Source organism: Notothenia rossii (genome assembly GCF_949606895.1).
Source record: "Notothenia rossii genome assembly, chromosome: 10".
Taxonomy (NCBI): Eukaryota; Metazoa; Chordata; class Actinopteri; order Perciformes; family Nototheniidae; genus Notothenia; species Notothenia rossii.
Window position 1 is genome coordinate 20,466,960 of NC_136908.1, and position 20,129 is coordinate 20,487,088.

Genomic DNA, 20,129 nt, shown 5'->3' on the forward strand with positions numbered 1-20,129 from the left:
ATTCATACACACTGTTCATACTGCTCACAGACTGCTGTGTATATCTAGTGTATTCATACCCCTCCTCACTGTTTATTCATCATTCAATTCATTCTATATTTTATTCTGTACATTACTTTTCACTTTACTGCTTGTTGCACTCCTGGTTGGAAGCTAAACTGCATTTCGTTGTCTCAGTACCTGTAATCTGTGCAATAACAAACAAGTTGAATCTAATCTTGAGCAGGAACAAATGTATTTACTTAGTACATATCTGACATTAACAATTAAACACATGTGTGCATTCTTTATAAATGAAAACCGAGTAAAGCCGACTCCGGAGGTGGCGGTATGCACCTTAAAGTTGTTTGCAATCCGCCAAAAAACCGAGAGAAGAAGAAGAAGAAGGCGAAGAAGAAGAAGCCAGGCTTGTTTGAGACAAGCGAGACCTGCGCAATTTCGATCAACGTCTTGCTCGTGCGTTGCATGATGGTTAATCATTTTGTCCGACTTGCTCTGGAGGCTCGCTCACATAAGACGTTGAAATCTCGCGGGACAAAGACGCCCGCAGCCTTGAGAGCGAGGCGCGGCGAGGCGGCGCAGTTCCTCTCCACGGGCTGCGGAAGCTAAATGCTTGATTGGAAACGACTCGCTGGTATCTCGAGCTGAGCGCTCATTTGTGGTTTTTACCCCGTGCTGGTGATGAAACTCCCCAATTGGCTCGGCAAAAGTTTGTTGTTGTTTTGTGTCAGTTTTACGTTGCCACTTCCATTCATATTTTTCATCATTGTTCCACAATCTTTATCATCATGAAATTAATATTTATATATGTTATACTATACTTGCACTGCTTACCGTTTTTATACTTTATATATCTTAGCATATTCATACACACTGTTCATACTGCTCACAGGCTGCTGTGTATATCTAGTGTATTCATAACCCTCCTCACTGTTTATTCATCATTCACTTCATTCTATCTTTTATTCTGTAGATTACTTTTCACTTTACTGCTTGTTACACTCCTGGTTAGAAGCTAAACTTCATTTCGTTGTCTCAGTACCTGTAATATGTGCAATAAAAATAGAGTTCAATCTAATCTTGAGCAGGAACAAATGTATTTACTAAGTACATATCTGACATTAACGATTAAACACATGTGTGCATTCTTTATAAATGCAAACTTAGTCAAGCCGATTCCGGAGGTGGCGGTATGCACCTTAAAGTTGTTTGCAATCCGCCAAAAAACTGAGAGAAGAAGAAGAAGAAGAAGAAGGCGAAGCAGCAGAAGAAGAAGAAGAAGAAGCCGACTCGGAGCTGTCCGACTTCAGGCGAGCTTTTTGAGACCTCCCCCGGCTGCGATTGGCTATTCTCGTCTACTTTCGAGGCGAGCCGCAACGCGTCTCAAACAAGCCTGCCGACTCGGAGCTGTCCGACTTCAGGCGAGCTTTTTGAGACCTCCCCCGGCTGCGATCGGCTATTCTCGTCTACTTTCGAGGCAAGCCGCAACGCGTCTCAAACAAGCCTCATAGGTTGAGACCAAGCCCCCAGGAAGTGCGCCGGAGTCTGATGAGAATATTAGTTGTGGCCAAACGGCGGTACTACACTTCCGTTTGGTTGCTGGTCCCGGAAACACTTTTTCCCATTGACTTACATTGGGAAAGAGTGGTCTGTAACTCGTTGGATAATTTTTTTTAAACTAAATAAACTACCCAGTATGAACGTTTGTATAGCCCTTATTAAAAACATTCGTTCCTCAAGTTGTAAAAATGTGCTAAAACGTTATTCTGAGAGTTATTTCCCTCGGCATTATGAACGCGCATCTAACCCGCGGGACCGCGCCGCCCGGCACGTTCATGTGACATGTTCAGTACTACATAAGTTTGTCTTTACCCATGGATGCACAATAACAACGGACCATATGGCCTTACTGCCATCCCACGGAGCTGTAATAATGGATATATTGCACATGTTTGCTGTAATTCATCATTTATCAAAATTATACTACATGGGCTGTAGGCTATGATGTAACTCTTGTAGCGTAAATGTTGTATTAAATAAAGTTAATATTACGTTATTATTAAGTGGTTTCATATACAACCCACACAACTATCATGCTAAATGAAGCTCTGTTGATTGGATATCACTAGATCCTGATGCCAGCGTAATATAAAAGTACGTAACAATTGATGTGTAACTTAGCATAATTGACTAGCTAGCCGCTAGCTGCCGCCTCGTTAATATAAATCCAGTACCATGCTGTCATGAACGCGCGGTGCTGTTACGTGTACGTAAATTCACGTGTTTGATGTGAACGAGCCTTTTGGGCGGCGTGGTTAAAGTTGCGCATGCTCTATGACCGCACATACGGGTACTTCTCAGGCATGCCGGGTAATCTGTGAAGTTTTGCTCTCTCCAAAGTTGGGCCATTTTGTCATCATGCGCCATTGAGCAACTCTCATAGGAATGAATGAGGCCCCGCCTCCCACGCTGTATCCAGTTCTTATTATACATCCATGGTTGAGACGTGTTGCGGCTCGCCTCGAAAGTAGACGAGAATAGCCGATCGCAGCCGGGGGAGGTCTCAAAAAGCTCGCCTGAAGTCGGACAGCTCCGAGTCGGCTTCTTCTTCTTCTTCTTCTTCTTCTTCTTCTTCTTCTTCTTCTTCTTCTCTCGTTTTTTTGGCGGATTGCAAACAACTTTAAGGTGCATACCGCCACCTCCGGAGTCGGCTTGACTAAGTTTGCATTTATAAAGAATGCACACATGTGTTTAATCGTTAATGTCAGATATGTACTAAGTAAATACATTTGTTGCTGCTCAAGATTAGATTCAACTGTATTGTTATTGCACATATTACAGGTACTGAGACAACGAAATACAGTTTAGCTTCCAACCAGGAGTGCAAAAAGCAGTAAAGTGAAAAGTAATGTACACAATCTACAGAATAAAATATAGAATGAATTGAATGATGAATAAACAGTGAATGAATTAATATGAATATGTAATGAATAATGTAATGTTTATAAATGCAAACTTAGTCAAGCCGACTCCGGAGGTGGCGGTATGCACCTTAAAGTTGTTTGCAATCCGCCAAAAAACTGAGAGAAGAAGAAGAAGAAGGCGAAGCAGCAGAAGAAGAAGAAGAAGCCGACTCGGAGCTGTCCGACTTCAGGCAAGCTTTTTGAGACCTCCCCCGGCTGCGATCAGCTATTCTCGTCTACTTTCGAGGCGAGCCGCAACCTGGCCGCAACGCGTCTCAAACAAGCCTCTTATCTACAGACGCCGGAGGCGGGCAGCGTCAGGTAACGTTATTAACGTAAAGTTATTTAGCCTTCCCAAACCTGAGCCTCACGCGCCGCTATGGGATTATCCCTGATAAAATCAGATTGTGTTATGTTTTATGAATATGGAAGAATAAAGTGTAAAATTATAAAACGTCTAAATGTATCAGCTTCGTGTAGATTATAATATATCCTGCAAGGAATTCGCTGGCAACACTTTCAAGGATAGGCTACCATTTGAAAGCCTCAGAATAATATATATTAGGCTTCTTCTAACTATAGCCTTGTTTTTCAATAATAACAATCATGCCAATAATATGAAACATATTTAAATAGATGCATTATTTTATTTAAAATGGAATGTTACACAGAGACATTTGATGTAAACAAATTGTGTATCAACATGTATTGCAACACATTTTGAAACGTAAAAAATATGCAATAATGTTAAACGGTGTGAGACTACAATCACAGTGGATGAACAGGGACATCTTGTGGTCTCTGTGTGGTTTGCAGCCGGATTGCAGTCAGAAGAAAGGTCACAGGATCATTCATGTACACACATGCATGTGGCCTACTCTGCCCCACGATGGCGCTACCATCCTGCTGAATCCAATAGAAAACGACAAGGTGTAGAATAATAGTAAAGGTAAACATCGGTTCAAGAATGTGCAACTTGTTTTATGACTATCTAAACTGACAGATGCAATGAATGGTTCACAAAATAAAAGAATAAAATGCAGCTTTTACCCCTCTCAGTGACATATGAATGACTTGCACAATATATACTTTGCCCATAAATAAGGATGTCTAGCTATATATGCACATATTGGGGGGAAAACCCACTCGAAAAATATGTGAAATTGTGAAATGTCATCATCTTGATAAGCACTTGTGAAAGTTGTATTGTTTCACTCTTACAGTAGCCTATTATGGCACTATCATAAGGAGATAAGGAATGACTAAAACAATGTTACATGATTTCATTTTTATAGGGATGGTAATTATAGTGAGTGTGCTGGGATTCCCCTGCAGTAACCTTCAGGTTAGAAGTTATGTGTTCATTTAACATTTAACTCGATTTTGCCATCAATAAATCGTCCAACAATAATATTGTTTTTCTCTTTCACATTTCACTTACGAATATTGCTATATTCATACAGTATTTACATACTACTTACTTTACGTGCTAGATAAGGACAGTCTCAGATGAATATCGATTTCAAAAGACAGCCTAAAAATCTGGTAATAAAGCAGAACCCACCAAACAGTAACTAACACACCAAAACATTAACTTCATTAAAAATACACATATTTGTGCAGTGATGGAAAGATAGATAATCTCTTAATCTGACTGTCAGCAAATAAAAAAAGGATTTTATAAAATATATCTTTTATAAAAGATGAAGCTGTATCTTTAAGGTCGTTATTGTGTCAGTTTAAGTTTTGTATGTTCCCATTTTACCAAACAAAATTAAATCTAATCTTTTCACCAAGGATAATTGATTTATATACAGTAAATGCATGAATGTAGGGCCCTGAGGCTGTTGCTTACTTTGCCTGGTTTGTAAAACAATTGTGTTTACATCCATCCAATAAAACAGCTTGAGATTCTTATTGAGCTGATGGATAAGATTTAAACTTAGTATTTTTTTTAGTGTGACAGGCAAACTATTCGAGGATTAGGTTTCACATTGACATTAGTTTAATGGCCTCTTAACTAAAGTGAACTGACTAAATATGGTGATATAAAACAGCATTTATTATCTTTTTATGTTTAACCTTTAGACCCATTTAACTGAAAACGTCAATGTCACAGCCATGTGCTATTACTCAGTGCCACACTCCCATGTATATGGTCCTAACTGCTGACTAAAAAATGACTGCAACTGAAAGTCAAACACTGAGGTCAAACTGGAACTCAAGAAGATTATGGGATTAATTGCTTCCACCTATGATCTGTGTTGGAAAAACACATTTGTATCACTATCAGTAACTTCAAACTGAAAGTGAATATTCGCATCAGAGCAATGTCTCTTTGTTTTTTTGGCATTCTCAATGCCCATTCATCCACACAGAACACACACACAGACACAGACACACACACACACACACACACACACACACACACACACACACACACACAGACAGACAGACAGACAGACAGACAGACAGACACACAGACACACAGACACACAGACACACAGACACACACACCTGATGTGTGACATTATCCTCTTGCAATCATTCTGATGAAATTAAACAGAAAGTCACATGATGCTCAGAGATCACAGCTGTTGGATAAGTTATTTGGTTATTATCCATAACATAGCAATTATCTTCCAAGTAAAAGGGCAAAGGCTAAAATGGTTGGCTACAGGTAAAAACACTGTTTCAATATCACCTGTTAATTCACTTAATTAAATTACTTTTATCACTCACATTACATACACAGGTTGACATACATGAACACGTGCACAAACAGAACCACATGCAGGATGGGAGAGGGAGGGGAACCGGCGACGCTTTGGTTTAAAGTCCACGCCCCTACAAGGCATGAACGCTACTTCATACAGAAAACATTCTTGACAATTAAATATGAAATGGATAGATAACTGTTGGCCAATGAAAAAGGGCCAGAGATCTCTTGAGAAGAACCCGTGATATGTTTAATTTTACTTTGAGAACTAAAACTTAAGGACAATATCAAAGGGCTACTTTTACTGATACTGCTAGAGAGTTAATAAGGGAAAGTCATAAGTTCTCTTCACTATGTGTCCTGTTCCAAAACTGCAAAGACATTACAGTAATTGATGACAACATAGTGTGATGAAATCTCAGGATGTATTCATCTGATTTACAACCAATGAAGGTTTGATAAAGGTATAACCATAGCCTGTATAGGATGCAACATTGTGTCTTTAAATACTTTTAACGGTAAAATATGAGTATTAATAAGTTTGCTCAGAATGTCCAAGTTGGTTTGCTGATGAATGGATAATGCAGATGAAGAAATCTTCTGTGCAAAGTAAAACGTTTGCTGGGGTAAAAGTTGAAGATGTACAACTGGAGAGATTTTCTGACCACTTATTAAAGTATTTTTTGTAAAAATAATTACTTTTTAACATTCTAATGAATTTGCCATTGTTGCCAATGTATGCTGGCACTGCAAATACCAGTTTCCTGAGAATAAATTACAAAAAAACTCCTGTTTCCTCCCTTAATGTCTCTTTTGTGTCCTCCTCCCCCATACTATTTACACTGAATCACTGTACTATAATTGTTATCTAATTATGTCCAGGCAGAACTTTACATTTCCTATTAACATTGTGGCAAGTACACACTGATCAGCCAGGAACCGGTGAGTTGCACTTCAAATCTGTTTAACGGAAAATTCCTCTATTACACCTTGGCATTCTTTATCGTTTTGTGAAGTTTGAGAAAATTGGACATTAAGCCACGCACCACCACGGATCATTGACTGTATGTTTTATGTTGTAGCAGTTAAGTACAGGGGTTAGGGTTCAGTCCTAATGATATGTAATTCGCTCCAGGGGATGGTGATAGGATAGGATAGCTTATTGGAAGAATGTGAAAGCAATACAGATCAGTAACTTCAAACTGAAAGTGAATATTCGCATTGGAGCAATGTCTCTTTGTTTTTTGGCATTCTCAATGCCCATTCATCCACACAGAACACACACACACACACACCTGATGTTTGACATTATCCTCTTGCAATCTTTCTGATGAAATTAAACCGAAATGGTCACCTGATGCTCTTCTTTACTTTTTAATATTCTAATGAATTTGTCATTGTTACCAATGTATGCTGGCTCTGAAAATACCAGTTTCCTGAGAATAAATTACAAAAAAACTCCTGTTTCCTCCCTTAATGTCTCTATTGTGTCCTCCTCCTCCATCTGCTTAAACTGAATCACTGTAGGCCTACTATAATTGTTATCTAATTATGTCCTGGCAGAGCTTTACATTTCCTGTTAACATCAATGACACACTGATCAGTCAGGAACCGGTGAGTTGCACTTCAAATCTGTTTAACGGAAAATTCCTCTATTACACCTTGGCATTCTTTATCGTTCTGTGAAGTTTGAGAGAATTGGACATTAGGTCACGCACCACCACGGATCATTGACTGTATGTTTTATACAGTTAAGTACTGGGGTTAGGGTTCAGTACTAATGATGTAATTCGCTCCAGGGGATGGTGATAGGATAGCTTATTGGAAGAATGTGAAAGCAATAAAGATCAGGTTGCGGCTAGACTGGGAAACTGAAATGATGAAAGCAGTCTAGCAGCACTGTTTGCACTTTGAGTAACACTTGAAGTTAGGCTACTTGTGTAAATGTATTTTGCCCAGAGGGAATATTGAAGCAAAGGGATTTACTCCAGTTTGACTGCTCATTGTTCTGTAAAGGTGACGATGATTCCTGTTAGGTAAACACTGATGACCCCCACTCTACATTTCCCCCAGAGAAATTGGAAACTTTTTAGCCCTTAGAGGTTGCGCTAGACTTTTTTGCTACCCGTCTGTAGCTTGTTCTAATGCTTTCAGATTTTTCCTTCATTGTTAAAAAAAATTGGTTCCAGGAGAAAAAGGAAAAAAAAGTTTACATGGAAATGAGATGTAATTTGAGCCGATTCCATGGAAACGTTCACTGGTATCGTGTTGTGTGTACTGAAGAAAACTTCCTTGATTACACTTGATTAGCAGAAGGGGACTTTTCACGTTACCTGATCGTGATCATGAAATAACATCAACATTTTGACATGCACTTGACTGTCAGTGACAATGTGTTCTGTTGTGATTCTTACTGGCTGTATGAATTGAGTTTGCTATAGCCTACGGCTTGTCAGCATCAGAAGAAACAATGAAGTGTGTTTTTGAAGAATACGAAGAATAAATTCCAACCAGGCAGCCATAATTACTGCTAATAAAAATAATGTTGAAAAACTTGCAATGCTTTAAATGAATTTAGTTTAGTCCCATTTTGATCTTTTATAAATCATGCACATACTGTATGAGTTGTATGAGTATATTTACATCATATTGTACAGTATAATTTGGCCATATTCTACTCTGCACACAGTAGGCCTATATAGTTTGAAAGTATTTATTTACAGATAATGTTAGGATAAATTGGCCGATTTGGTGGCTCTGTGGACCCTGAGTTACCAATCCCGCAAGCTGTTTATACGTTTATACTCAGCCAAATTATACGATAAGTTTTTTTTATTTATCACCAAATTTAAACGGGATACACCAAACACAGTGATTATTTTCACATAGGGACACGTTTTTGTGAAATATTCACACCCAGTAACTTGAAACTTGTGTAACAATAAACCAACTGATAAAGCCAACGTTAGCTTGATGTAATGTAAAACCCATAGAGTAAGAGTAAAAGACAAGGAGTTGATATAGGCCTACTTGATATCTTACCTGCCACTTAAAATGTTTCATTATCATTTAAGAATATGTAATTGACATTTCACAAAGATAACAAAATCTAGTAACATTAGGTTTTATGACTATACAAATATTGTAATTTACGTTAGCCTAACCAAATATTTCCCACTTATTTTAGACTTCATGAATATGACAAACACCTGTTTGTGTTTTTTTTCTTAAGGTTTTTTACTGCTTCTATTGCTACTGAGACATTGTTGATTGCTTTAGATTAGACAGAGATACAGATTCTTATTAGCAAGCAATTTACATATCTTTCAAATCTTTAGCTTTTGTTCAGTTTTACTGCTGCAACCTGTTCTGTTAAATCCCTAATTTAAACTAGATAATAGTGGGAACGAAGTAGGGACTTTGAACCCTAGCTTAGTGATAGATTAACAAATAGCAGATGCAAACCAGTCATCTTAAGTGCACATTCATTTATTTTTCTCTTTAAGGATGTGGTGTACGCACAATACTGTGCAGTTTACAAAGGATATTGATTTTACTGGATGTTACCATGCTGTGTGTTTCCCTTCTCTCTACCTGAACAGCATACTGGCATTGTACATGTTCTTTGACTTTGCTTCTATTCTATTGCACAATGGGTAGATGTGTGGCTGGCAGTGCAGCCGGCAGCCTGCCAGACGGAAAGGATTTCCTGTCACCACTTCAGTCTGACAGCACATGTTAACATGGTTTGATGTGCTTTTATTCTGATCAGTGGTGTGTAGGTGTTTGATGTGGGGTTCTCCCCAAAAATGCTATAGAATGAGATGTCGTTGCAAAGCATAAAGAAAGTGGTTAAGACACAAAGAGAGAGGAAGCCTGCTAAAGAATTACTGTAAAGACCACACTGCTTACAACAACTTTGCTAAAGACTTTGTAAATTGAAAGTCATTGTCATGTGATGCCAATGATCACATACGTATCATATGTTAGGGTTTCATGTTTGTTTAGGTATGACTGCTCCGCCCATGAAATCAAACTGTTGCTGTCTGGATTCAGCTTTTAAATCTGCAAAAGGCATGTTTCTAGAGGCAATTATCTGTGCCTTTGACCAAATAAGGTTTCCGACCTCAGAGTAGTTGTATCAATAAAACTGTAAAAGAGTCAAAACTCATACCTGCTGTAAATGCTGTTAGCATCGGTTATTCATACACCCCACCAAAATGCAAAGTTAATTGTTCAATCATTATGTAATATAAAAATGGTGATGTACTGTAAGCAGTGTCATTTCTGAGTTTCTTTGGTGACTGAGGAGTTTAATTTCCTCTATTTTCGAGGGAAAAGACCCTGAAAAGGGAACGTATCAAGGGAATCTAGTGTGGGATTAGAGTTTATTGCCAGCAGGAAAGGGGAATAGGATATGTAAAGAGCTTTGAATGTGTTTCAATACCCAGCCAGAGGAAATATGTAATTTCACAGCTTTCAGTTAATAGGAAAAGGCTTCTTTGAGACATCAATGATCTTATTTCAAATGACCAGAAATTAGGATAAAAAGACATTGACATTTTATTTCGTTGTTGCTGTTGTTAAATAGTACTATTACTGTAATTATTTTTGGATTCTCCATTAACTGGGGAGAAAAAAAGAATCTTCAAGATTTCAAGGTAACAATAAATGACTAATTGACTTTGAAATCGGTGATGTACTCTTTTAAACAATGAAAATAAATGTCTCCCAACCTTAAAGATTCTTCTTTGTTAGGTTCCCAAACCTAACTATTGCATTATCACATCATGGATTATTTTTTCACAAAGGATTACGGACCTCATCATGGTCTTAATGAAGAGGATTGGTGATCGTAAAAGGTCAGCTATTGTCTGGCAGCTTTGTCTTTGGGAAGTCAATTGATCACCGACAGAAATAACGCATTGCTTATTAAACATGGAACAATGCAGCAACCTCCCTGTTGCTGTAAAACTCCACTTGTCAATCTTATACTAATATGAAAACACACGCATAACACTAGAATTATAGAAGCAATATCTTTAATATGCTACATCGTGTAAATATAAAAGTATCATCAAAATAGTCTCTCACATATAAATTCTTAACATCTTGTTTCCAAAAATAAACTAAATAGACAAACATATTAGAAGGAAAACACTAAAAACAGGATAAAAGAAATACATTATTAACTGAGTAGTACAATTTGCAAAGACAGTACCTCCCTGCTGGTTTTCTATAACAACCAGAATAACACAGATCGGGTTGCCTTTTTATTCCAGTGCTAATTGACTAAAGATTAATGTTCTTCTGTGTTGCATGTTTCTGATGTCAAAAACATATACAGTAAAGCTTTGTAGGTAAGAAATATCAGATACAAGCAACTTAGCGATTCATGGTCTTTTAGTGGCATTTGGCTTCATTTAGCACATTGTGTCTTTGATATTTTTTTTTATCTAAAGCTGTGAGAGGTTGCTAAATTATCAAGAAAAGGTTAATTATATAAGAATGAATTGAGTAATGATCCAAAAACAGTGCTACGCATTCATGTTCTTTGATCGAATTTTGGCAATTGCTTATTAATACACAGTCTCAAGAAACCTGATTTTCCCTTTTTTATAATAAATAAAATAGTTGCAAACAGTTAAAGAGCAGGAAAGGATTGTGCCTTATCGTTCATACAGTAATTACTTCCACTCGCTGTACACATGCACACAGAAGCTCAAACATGCTTTCACACAAAGTACAACCTTGCTCAATACAACAAGTGAAGACTCATTCCTCATTTTAATAAGAGATCAAATCTCTTTGGAAACACATAAAAAAAACACTGACAGAAAAAACATACTAAAATAAAACTAAATAAATAAAGATGACTTACATTTCCCAAAAGGTAATAAGTTAAAGCACAAACAAAGTAATCACTTCTCTACCTGAGTGAAAAGAGTTTTGAATAATTCACAGCTTAACAACATCCTCCTCCATATTCATTTTTGAAACGGAGTTTTGGGAGGAAGTACAATCAATACCCTCACCCAGTCTTTGGAATGCTCTTCTTTTGGTGCTGTGCTCATTGGATAACAAACGTTTTTATTCCCGTTAATGCCCTTCATGGACTTCAGGGAGTTTTATTTGGCGACATTTTTTTGTTTTTATTAATGGTAATGATGCTGTATGTCCTCTTTAATCTTTTCTCACTGTCCTTCTGCCCTCACTGTTGGCCATTGGTGGAGATGAACAACACTGGCCCTCTCCTGATAGGCCAGTGGAGGTGAGTGGTGTGACGTAGCTATGGGCGATTTGTCGATGGGCATTGCTGGAGCATTGATTGCCGCCGTCAGAGCTTTCAGTAGTACGGTGGCTTCCTTCTGGTCCTCTTTCCCTTCACCTTCCAAGGTATGAGCCAACCAGTGCTCCACCGCTTCCTCCACCTGCCTTGCCGACGCCACCTCTGTGAGCATGTCCGCCTCTTGGCTGGCGTCAAACTGCTCCACCATCTGCTTCATGTGGACATTGACGGGTGCGCTGGAGTTGGCCATGCAGCAGCTGCATTGGTGGATGCGTAGGGAGAAGTGGTGGAAGAAGGCCTGGGCGCAGAGCTGGCAGCGATAGGGCCGGTCGCGGCTGCTATGGAGGCGACGGTGCAGTTTGAGGTGGATGTACTGGGTGAACTTGGTGCCGCACAGCTTGCACTGGTATGGCCTTTCACCAGAGTGGAGTCGCAGGTGTGTTTTCAAGTTGCTGGTGCTGCTGAAGCGTTTGTGACACACCTGGAAACATGAAATGAAAGATTAGGGCTTTTGTGAGCAACATTCACGTGACTGATCGTTGACACCTTAAAAAAACAAATCAATTGTGTTTGGAAATGTTCTGGATAAACTAATCAGTACAGTAATTGTCATATAGTGTCAGGGCTGATCATGTAATTCCAGTTCTTGTATAAAAGGACTGCTTTTCTTATTATTGTAAGTATCAGTGTGTCCTCACCCTGAACACTCACACCCACAGAGTCACACTTTTTAACAATAGCATGACAAAGCGGGTAATGGCTCATTGAAAATCAAACACACTGCCTTACCAGAAAGTGATGTGAGTCAGAGAGCATTTACGTTTGTTTCCTTGTGAGGTTTTCACACTCTTGGTTTTACATCAACTTCATGGTATGATCAGTTTGTATGCAGCATGTAGAGAGAGAAGAAAAAAAACTAATTTGATCAACATACCTGACATTCATGTGGTTTCTCCCCCGTGTGGACCAGGTGGTGTTTCTGGAGGTGGGCCAGCTGAGTGAAGCTCTTTTTACATAGGTAACACTGGAACGGTCTCTCACCACTGTGCACTCGAAGATGGACCTACAGAAAATAAAAAAGTAATGAGCACTGGTGCCAACTAATATCCGTAATGTGGAACACATTACATTCAAATATAAGCTGTAGCAGGGGAATGAAAGTTACCTTGAGATTTGACAGCTGTCCAAATGTTTTTGAGCAGATATTGCATTCATATTTGATCTTTCCATTCTGCTTGTGAAGGGGGTAGGGCAGCGATTTATGGCCATGGCTGTTGCGTATCGATGGTTCGCTTTTCACCGTGTCCAGGCTTAGATTCATGGCTTCTTCACAGCCAGAGGAGGACTGCTCATTATACTGATGCTGACTGTCGGGCTTTGGGAGAGGGGAAAGCTCTGGGGTGGCTGGGGCGCCCCTTGGGGGAGATATATTTGGTTTGAGTTCTTTCAGACCCCCCTGTGAAGACATAGGGTACGGGATGGACACTGGCAGCAGATTAGGTGGGCCGACAGGTGGGTAGGGGATTCCGTCTGTGCCCGGATAGCTGCTGTATCGAAGGGATCCTCTTGAAGACATCATCCAAGGGAAAGGAGGTGAGTACGAGGGGAGGAGAAGGCGTGGATAGTGTGTAGGGCTGTAGGGAGGAAGGAGCTGGTAATTGGGTTGGAGGGATCTGGTTTGAGGGTAAAGGGGGTAAGATGAAACACCTCCCCTGTAGAGGCCATGGAGGTGTAGAGGGAGACTTCTGTGCTGAGATGGCAGCGCGTGATTGGGATCTGGCAAGAACGGGCAATTTAAGCCCAGGATAGGCTCTCTGTGTTGGGGCTCGGGGGAGGGAATGATCCCCTCGTCTTCTGATTCTCTGTCACACTCCTCCTTCTCAACCTTTTTGCTGAAGTCCATGATCTGGTCGTAAGGTGTTACTGGCGGAGTGTCTCTCTCCAAAATCTCCACATCAATCTTCTCCTCTTCATCTTCTTCCCTCTCTTCTTTCACTCCTCCCTTTGTTCTTTCTGTGAGCCATGTCTTGTGAGGTAGGTGCTGTTTGGTATACTCCGACTCATGGTCTTCATCAGAACTCATGTATTCTGTAAAATAATACAATCAGAATTGAGTATTTTCACAGGAATGGATATGACATCAAACAATGGTGTAACACACAAGCACACACAATCAAAAGCACACACACACATCCGCCCACAGAAGGCACTCCCTCTTATGGTAAATGATAGTAGTTTCCATCTGAGTTGTAAATCATACGGTTATCACTGGTTTCTGTTTGTCTATTACAGTAGTGATTTTAATGTGGGAGAATGAGTTGGTGGTAAAGTGTGTGGGAGTCCATATGTCATGTCATAGTCGTTTCTTTTGCGAAACCTGTTCTGGGTATAGCTGTCTTACTACTTGCCACAAAAACTTGCCTTTTTTCCTTCTCTTTTTCTTTATGAGAATGTCTCACTATCACTATATGTCAACTACTGTGTGTTAAGGGTCATGTCATTCTGCTGTGTTCATTATGTTAATTGCATTTCGGGTCATGTAGCACTGTTTTTGCATGGTTTTTCCCCTTTACAACAATTAATTTGTACATTAAATCACTGATTCAAAGGTTTGCCCCTGGTTTCCTTTCTCCTTTAGCTTAATATGAAAACAAGCATTGGTGCCCGAAACTTCCTCAACCAGTACCCGAGCTTCTGAACTAAATTGCCTTCAATATAAATATAACAGAAAATCAAACCCTGGACGCAAAAGGAAGGTGAAAGCTTTTAAGATCCTATAAATTGATTAAACAACGTAATAATACTGCCTTAGAATTAGTCATCACAATGAAAAGGCATCCATCTGGTGTATCCAGTTGGCATGAGTCACCAGACTTTGCGGTAACAGACAATCATTCAGGATGATGAGGGTATGACTTGCTATTCTACTTATAGCTGAAACCAAGTGACTCACAAAGGTACTTTGACCAAGCACTTTTCCCATTAGATCTCCCCTCCCCGTAATCTAACGTCATTTTCCACAACATGAGATACTGAGATTTCCGTCTTTTGTGTGTGCATTTCCATAATCTTAAACATTGGCCTGAGGACTTAACAGGTCTTCAGGTTTTTAACAGAAAGGCAATAATCACGTGCCACATTAATTACAATTCAAGTGATATCATTTTGCTGATGATAGATCTCCTAACACAGCCCGTATGCTTTGGGTTTAGTCATAGCCACGGATCTAAATCTGTCATTTTGTCATGTCAAGTAACATCAAATGATTTTTGGTGTGTCATTGTGCTGGCTTGCCATTAAATCAGCTAATAATCAGCAGTCTTTCACTCCTTCTCACTGAATCATTCCTCAGCGTAGCATGGTTCCAAAAGACGTTAATCACATCAATTACTAGCAATTGCATAAAGAAGCTCTTTTCTCTTCTGCGTCTGAAGGTATGTGTAAAGCTGAAGCAGAAGACCTTCACATCCTGATGTAAAGTTATAAATTGCTCACTTTTTTTGATGTCTTCATGCTGGCCGCAGAGCCTCTGGGCAAACTCCTGGCTGTACCACACCAGCAGCTCCTGATTGGGCTCCACCGGCCGGATGGTGTAGAAGTAGATGTCTCTGCCGTTTTGGCATGCCACCAGGTTTTGTTCCGGCGAAGAGCAGGCCGGGTTGACGTAACGCATCCAGTTGCTCCTGTTGACGTCATTTCCATCAACAAAGTTTTGAAGCTGCCCACCGCTGTAAATCTGAAGAAGAAAAATAAAATGGGATTAAAACATGGACGCAAAACATTTAAAGCAACTGATTTGTATTTTGCATTATGACAATTGGTTGTACATTAAAATATAAACATACACATTTTTGTTAAAATAATTATTTTGTTCATCTGTTGAATGAACATGAAGGTGCTATAATTCCTTGAATTTAGAAAATACATTTGACAAATATCATTTAATTCCAGTAAATGTCAACACCTCTATAAAAAATAATTTGAATCCATTTGTTTTATAAAGAAAATAATCACCTCTGCCATGTACAGTTAAATGTCCTATAATTATCAATATCTGTTGGTCCTTTGGTCTGAAGCGTACTGTTCTGCTCTCTGTGTGTCCTCAGTGTGTGTGTTTGTGTCTGTCTCACTGTAGGTCTATTAGTACTAGACGAGCATGGAGGTGTGGCTGATAGCTCAGTGACTCTCACTCTCCCTCTTTACAAATGTTCTCTTTCTGTTTCTCACACTTCAGTGTTGATATGTTGCTTCTTTTTTTTTACTTAAGGGTATGTAGTGATTGCCATTGGCACAATTAATCGTGTCTTTCTTAGGAAAAAAGCATGCGTTGGCTTATGAAAACAAACAAAAAATCAAATGAACAGGCAGGTTTTGGCAGGCAGCCAGAAACACACTCAGGCTTGCCCGTGGCGGCACGTCCGTCCCCACCCTCCACCTGTGTCACGAGGTTCAAAATATGATAATTTCTTCAGAACGTCAACCTTTCACTATTGCACTAGTGAAACATCCCTTGCACGGCTTTACAGGAAATAAACCGGAAGGAAAACACGTAGGGTGGCAACAAAAAGTCCTTATGGGAATTGACTCAGCAGAAAAGAAAAATTCCTAAGTGACATAACATGGATGAGAGAGAGAGAGAGAAAAGAAACCTGGGACCTGAAGACTAAAGGGGGTGGAATTAAAAGTACTTACTAAGTGTGTACATGTATATTCAACAATAGTCCCTTCCTTTTGTGTATGTGACACTTGTGACGGAGCAGAGTGCCGGTAAAGCTGTGTGAGAGTGGATTCATTGTTACGTGTACCAGCGTTAACAGCTTCCTCTAAAAGTTTTCAGCAAAACCACTGTACACCAGAGCGTTGTGTGTGAAAGCATTTTTTGTTTCCTTATTGAGGTAATGACTTGGACATGGTGTGAAACTTCAGTTTTTTTTTTAATAACAGAGGAAGAAGAAACCATTTCACCAACTACTCTTCAACCATTCTACTTACCCTCCAGAAGTATTTCCTGTTGGCCTGTTTTGGAACGTTGTCTTTGGTGTAGAGGACTCCTTGTAGAGGGCCAAAGCGAGTCCCCTGGGGAATGTATTCTTTGCTGAACACGCCCATTACCTGGAACACATAACAAATACATGATTATATTGAAGTATATTTCTCATTACAATATATACAGCAATTTGATGCCACATGGGACAAAAGATTCCACAACAGCTGTTTTCATTTCAACACATCTATACATAAGAATAAGTGCAATATTTGAATTTCTCCATTGTTTACAGTGTTGGAATATTTTGCAGTTCTGGTGGCTTTGTCATGTTGACCCAGACAGTTCTAGAGCCAGGTTCAAACCCACAAGGTGACACACTTGCAACACTTACAAGTTAATTGAATGAAGAGAATTGCACTTTCTCTGACCTACTCCACTGATCTCTGAGCTGCTGTCCTTATAAACACGTGTTAGAAACATGAGACAGAGAAAGCACTATCACCTGTTGTTTTTCTTGTGAACTGTATCAATGCTTGTCTAATTTATGAAGCATTTTAAAATTCAAAGAAGACAACACTTTTGATAAGCCACAAAGACAAACCAAGCAATATAAAATATCATTCTGATTATTCTTGCTATTTAGTTTGTTTCAAAGTCAAAAAGCTTGATTGCGAAATGTTTCATCTATGGATGATACACCTTTGCATATACTGTGATTACATTCTCTGGAACATGCATGTCATAGATATTGCAAAATTGAAATGTGCGTGGGATTTTCTTTACCATGAGCAGCCTTTTTCCCAGGGACACTTAATCTTCTCTGTCCTGCAGGGGATTGAGTCTTTACTGAATTTTGAGGTAATTTTTGAGACAGTTGGACAAGAAAATATTGTGTTTGTAAAGATGGTTAATCCAGAGTGATGAGGTAAAAGATATGTCAGTGTCCTCTTTGTTGTGCAGAACCGAGTTATGAGTCACACTTTCATAGAAAGTGCACAGGCTTGGGGTCAACCCTTCTCAAAATGAACCCAAACACACGCACACACACACACGCCATCAGGCAGCAGCATCTGCGGAATACACACAGCCTTCGTGTCTTGAGGAGCTTTATGTTCCCACCCTCACCCCACCCCTTTAGCCTCCTTTCCTGAACCCCCCATAGATAAACACACACTCTTTCTCCCTGTCAATAAGCAATTCTAATTCAAACTGGCCCTAAATCCTTTAAAGCACAAACATTTAAACACATTTACAAACAACTGAACTGAAGGGAAGGAGTTGGATTTCGTAAATGATGCATTAGCAGTCAATGAAAAGAACAACAGGTCAGTGAGGTCACTATGTGTGTGTGTCTCTGTGTGTGGGTCAAGTAACTGTGGTAGGCAAGTGAGGTGGTTCCAGGATGCGATGAACCAGTGTGACAGGGACATTGTGCTTTGCTGGCGTTGCGTGACTAACAAATCGCTGTGGCCGCTGCTGCTGCTAACCGCTCAGTACAGCCAGGTTGGGAGTAAGGGGGAGGCAGTTGGGGGGGGGGGGGGGCAGGGTGTTGAAGAACGGAAGAAAAGAGGATGGGCGTTCTTAAACGGACCCACGCTATCACACTCCCGATCGCCCTCCTTTTCCCCTGCCTTCCCCCAATCCTTGTTCTTTTCTTAACCCTCTGGAAACAGCTTGTGTGCCTGCCAGGTTGTGGCCTGGCGTACGCACACGCTGCCTGGCCGGCTGCCTGTCCCCAACGAAAGTTAATCATCTGGTTTTAACCTAAATCCCCCAACACACCCTCCTCTCCCCACCTTCTCCCTCCCCATCCATCCTCTTCGCTGCCTCTGCCGCAGCTCACTGGCACCCGTTGATAACGCCCCATCTGCCACGTGCCCCCTCCACCCTTCTGTGCATTTCCTGGCACGCTTCAAAAATGAAAATGGGAGGAAAAGGAGGCTTAAAAAAAGTGTGAAGAAGTTAAAAGGGATAGAAGATAAGTGGGCCCAACATTCCTCCTGTTAGCCAAACATGGTAAGTTAACCACATTTTCAGTTCTTATCTAGACCCTTAAGGTTTGACCGCTAAACTGAAACAAGTGTACCATTCGCGCACCTGTGTAAAAAATCCCCCTCAATGCCAGAGCCTTCCTATAAATGTTAAGAACTGTGCCTTACATTAAAGGTGACACATGCATGCGCTACTACCCACACTAACCCACACAAAGGAGGGAGTGTGTTTCACAGTAAATGCATTACCTAGCTCAAGCTTCTGCGAGTCAAGGAAAAAGATTCACATGACAACTTCTTTGAGAAGAGAAACTACTCAATGAACAAGGGGCGAGTTTAAGCAGGCAGATTACTGGCAAACATGCGAATGTGCGCTCATGCTTGTTTTCAAGTCTTAACTCTTATCTGATGTCTTTCTGACTCGCCCTTTACATATGCATGCACATACGTGAGCACCTACCTATCTGGCAGTAAGTGTTTGATAGGGTTAGGGTTAGGGTTAGGGTTAGGGTTATACAATACAATTGAAATACATTCTTAGATAGCACTGCGACACATGAGCACAATCAAATGACAAATCATGTTTGGCTGCAACAAGTGTGAGTGTGTGAAGTGTTTGAGATAAATGTTTTTGGTAAAGAAGGGCTTGGGATTTTAAATAAGCCTTCAAAGTGATTTGATCACCTTGCTTTGCATGCCTTTCCCTTGCAGCAGTAAGAAAGATGAGAGTCGGAGAAGTTGAAAAAAGGAACATGTTGCAGAAAGTGTTGCAGGGTTTAGTACAGAAAGAGGAAGGGGATAGCGGAGAAAACCACAAACATCAAGTGTTGAGCCAAACACCAAGTACAAAAGGAGTGACTGTGTGACATCTTTCTCTCTTCCTTTCTGAGATGATGATTCTCTCTAAGTAAAAATCCCCTTGCTTTGAGTCTTGATTGCAGTGCTTTACACAGACATGTCCAGGCAGATACCGGATGTCAATGCCTTCAAAGCCAAACAGCTGACTTTAATAGCTCAAGGGGTTTGTTTGTATTTCCTGACTCACCTGAGAGGGAGGGACGTGGAAGGTAAATAGGTCAGGCATGGTTTTAAAAAAGAAAAACAAGGGAGGAGGGAAGTCTTGATCCAATATACGATCACTTGGTATAATCCTTCCCTGATAACTTTCTCTGTGGGTGTG

General features: G+C 40.0%; 1 protein-coding gene across 2 annotated transcripts in view; it reads right to left on the bottom strand.

The window, feature by feature from the left end:
- Positions 1 to 10,707: 10,707 nt before the first annotated feature.
- Positions 10,708 to 20,129, bottom strand: part of prdm1b (PR domain containing 1b, with ZNF domain) — a gene marked incomplete at its 5' end in the record, with an annotated part of 10,134 nt that continues 712 nt past the window's right edge. The window contains 5 exons of one of the 2 annotated variants that reach the window (XM_079655773.1): positions 10,708 to 12,452; positions 12,906 to 13,034; positions 13,137 to 14,059; positions 15,467 to 15,707; positions 16,964 to 17,083. In XM_079655773.1, the coding sequence (XP_079511899.1) occupies positions 11,877 to 12,452; positions 12,906 to 13,034; positions 13,137 to 14,059; positions 15,467 to 15,707; positions 16,964 to 17,083 (1,989 nt within the window). In that variant the 3' untranslated portion in view covers positions 10,708 to 11,876. Of the gene's footprint in view, positions 12,453 to 12,905; positions 13,035 to 13,136; positions 14,060 to 15,466; positions 15,708 to 15,985; positions 16,081 to 16,963; positions 17,084 to 20,129 lie in introns of those variants that run through there. The other variant, XM_079655772.1, reaches the window with a different exon arrangement.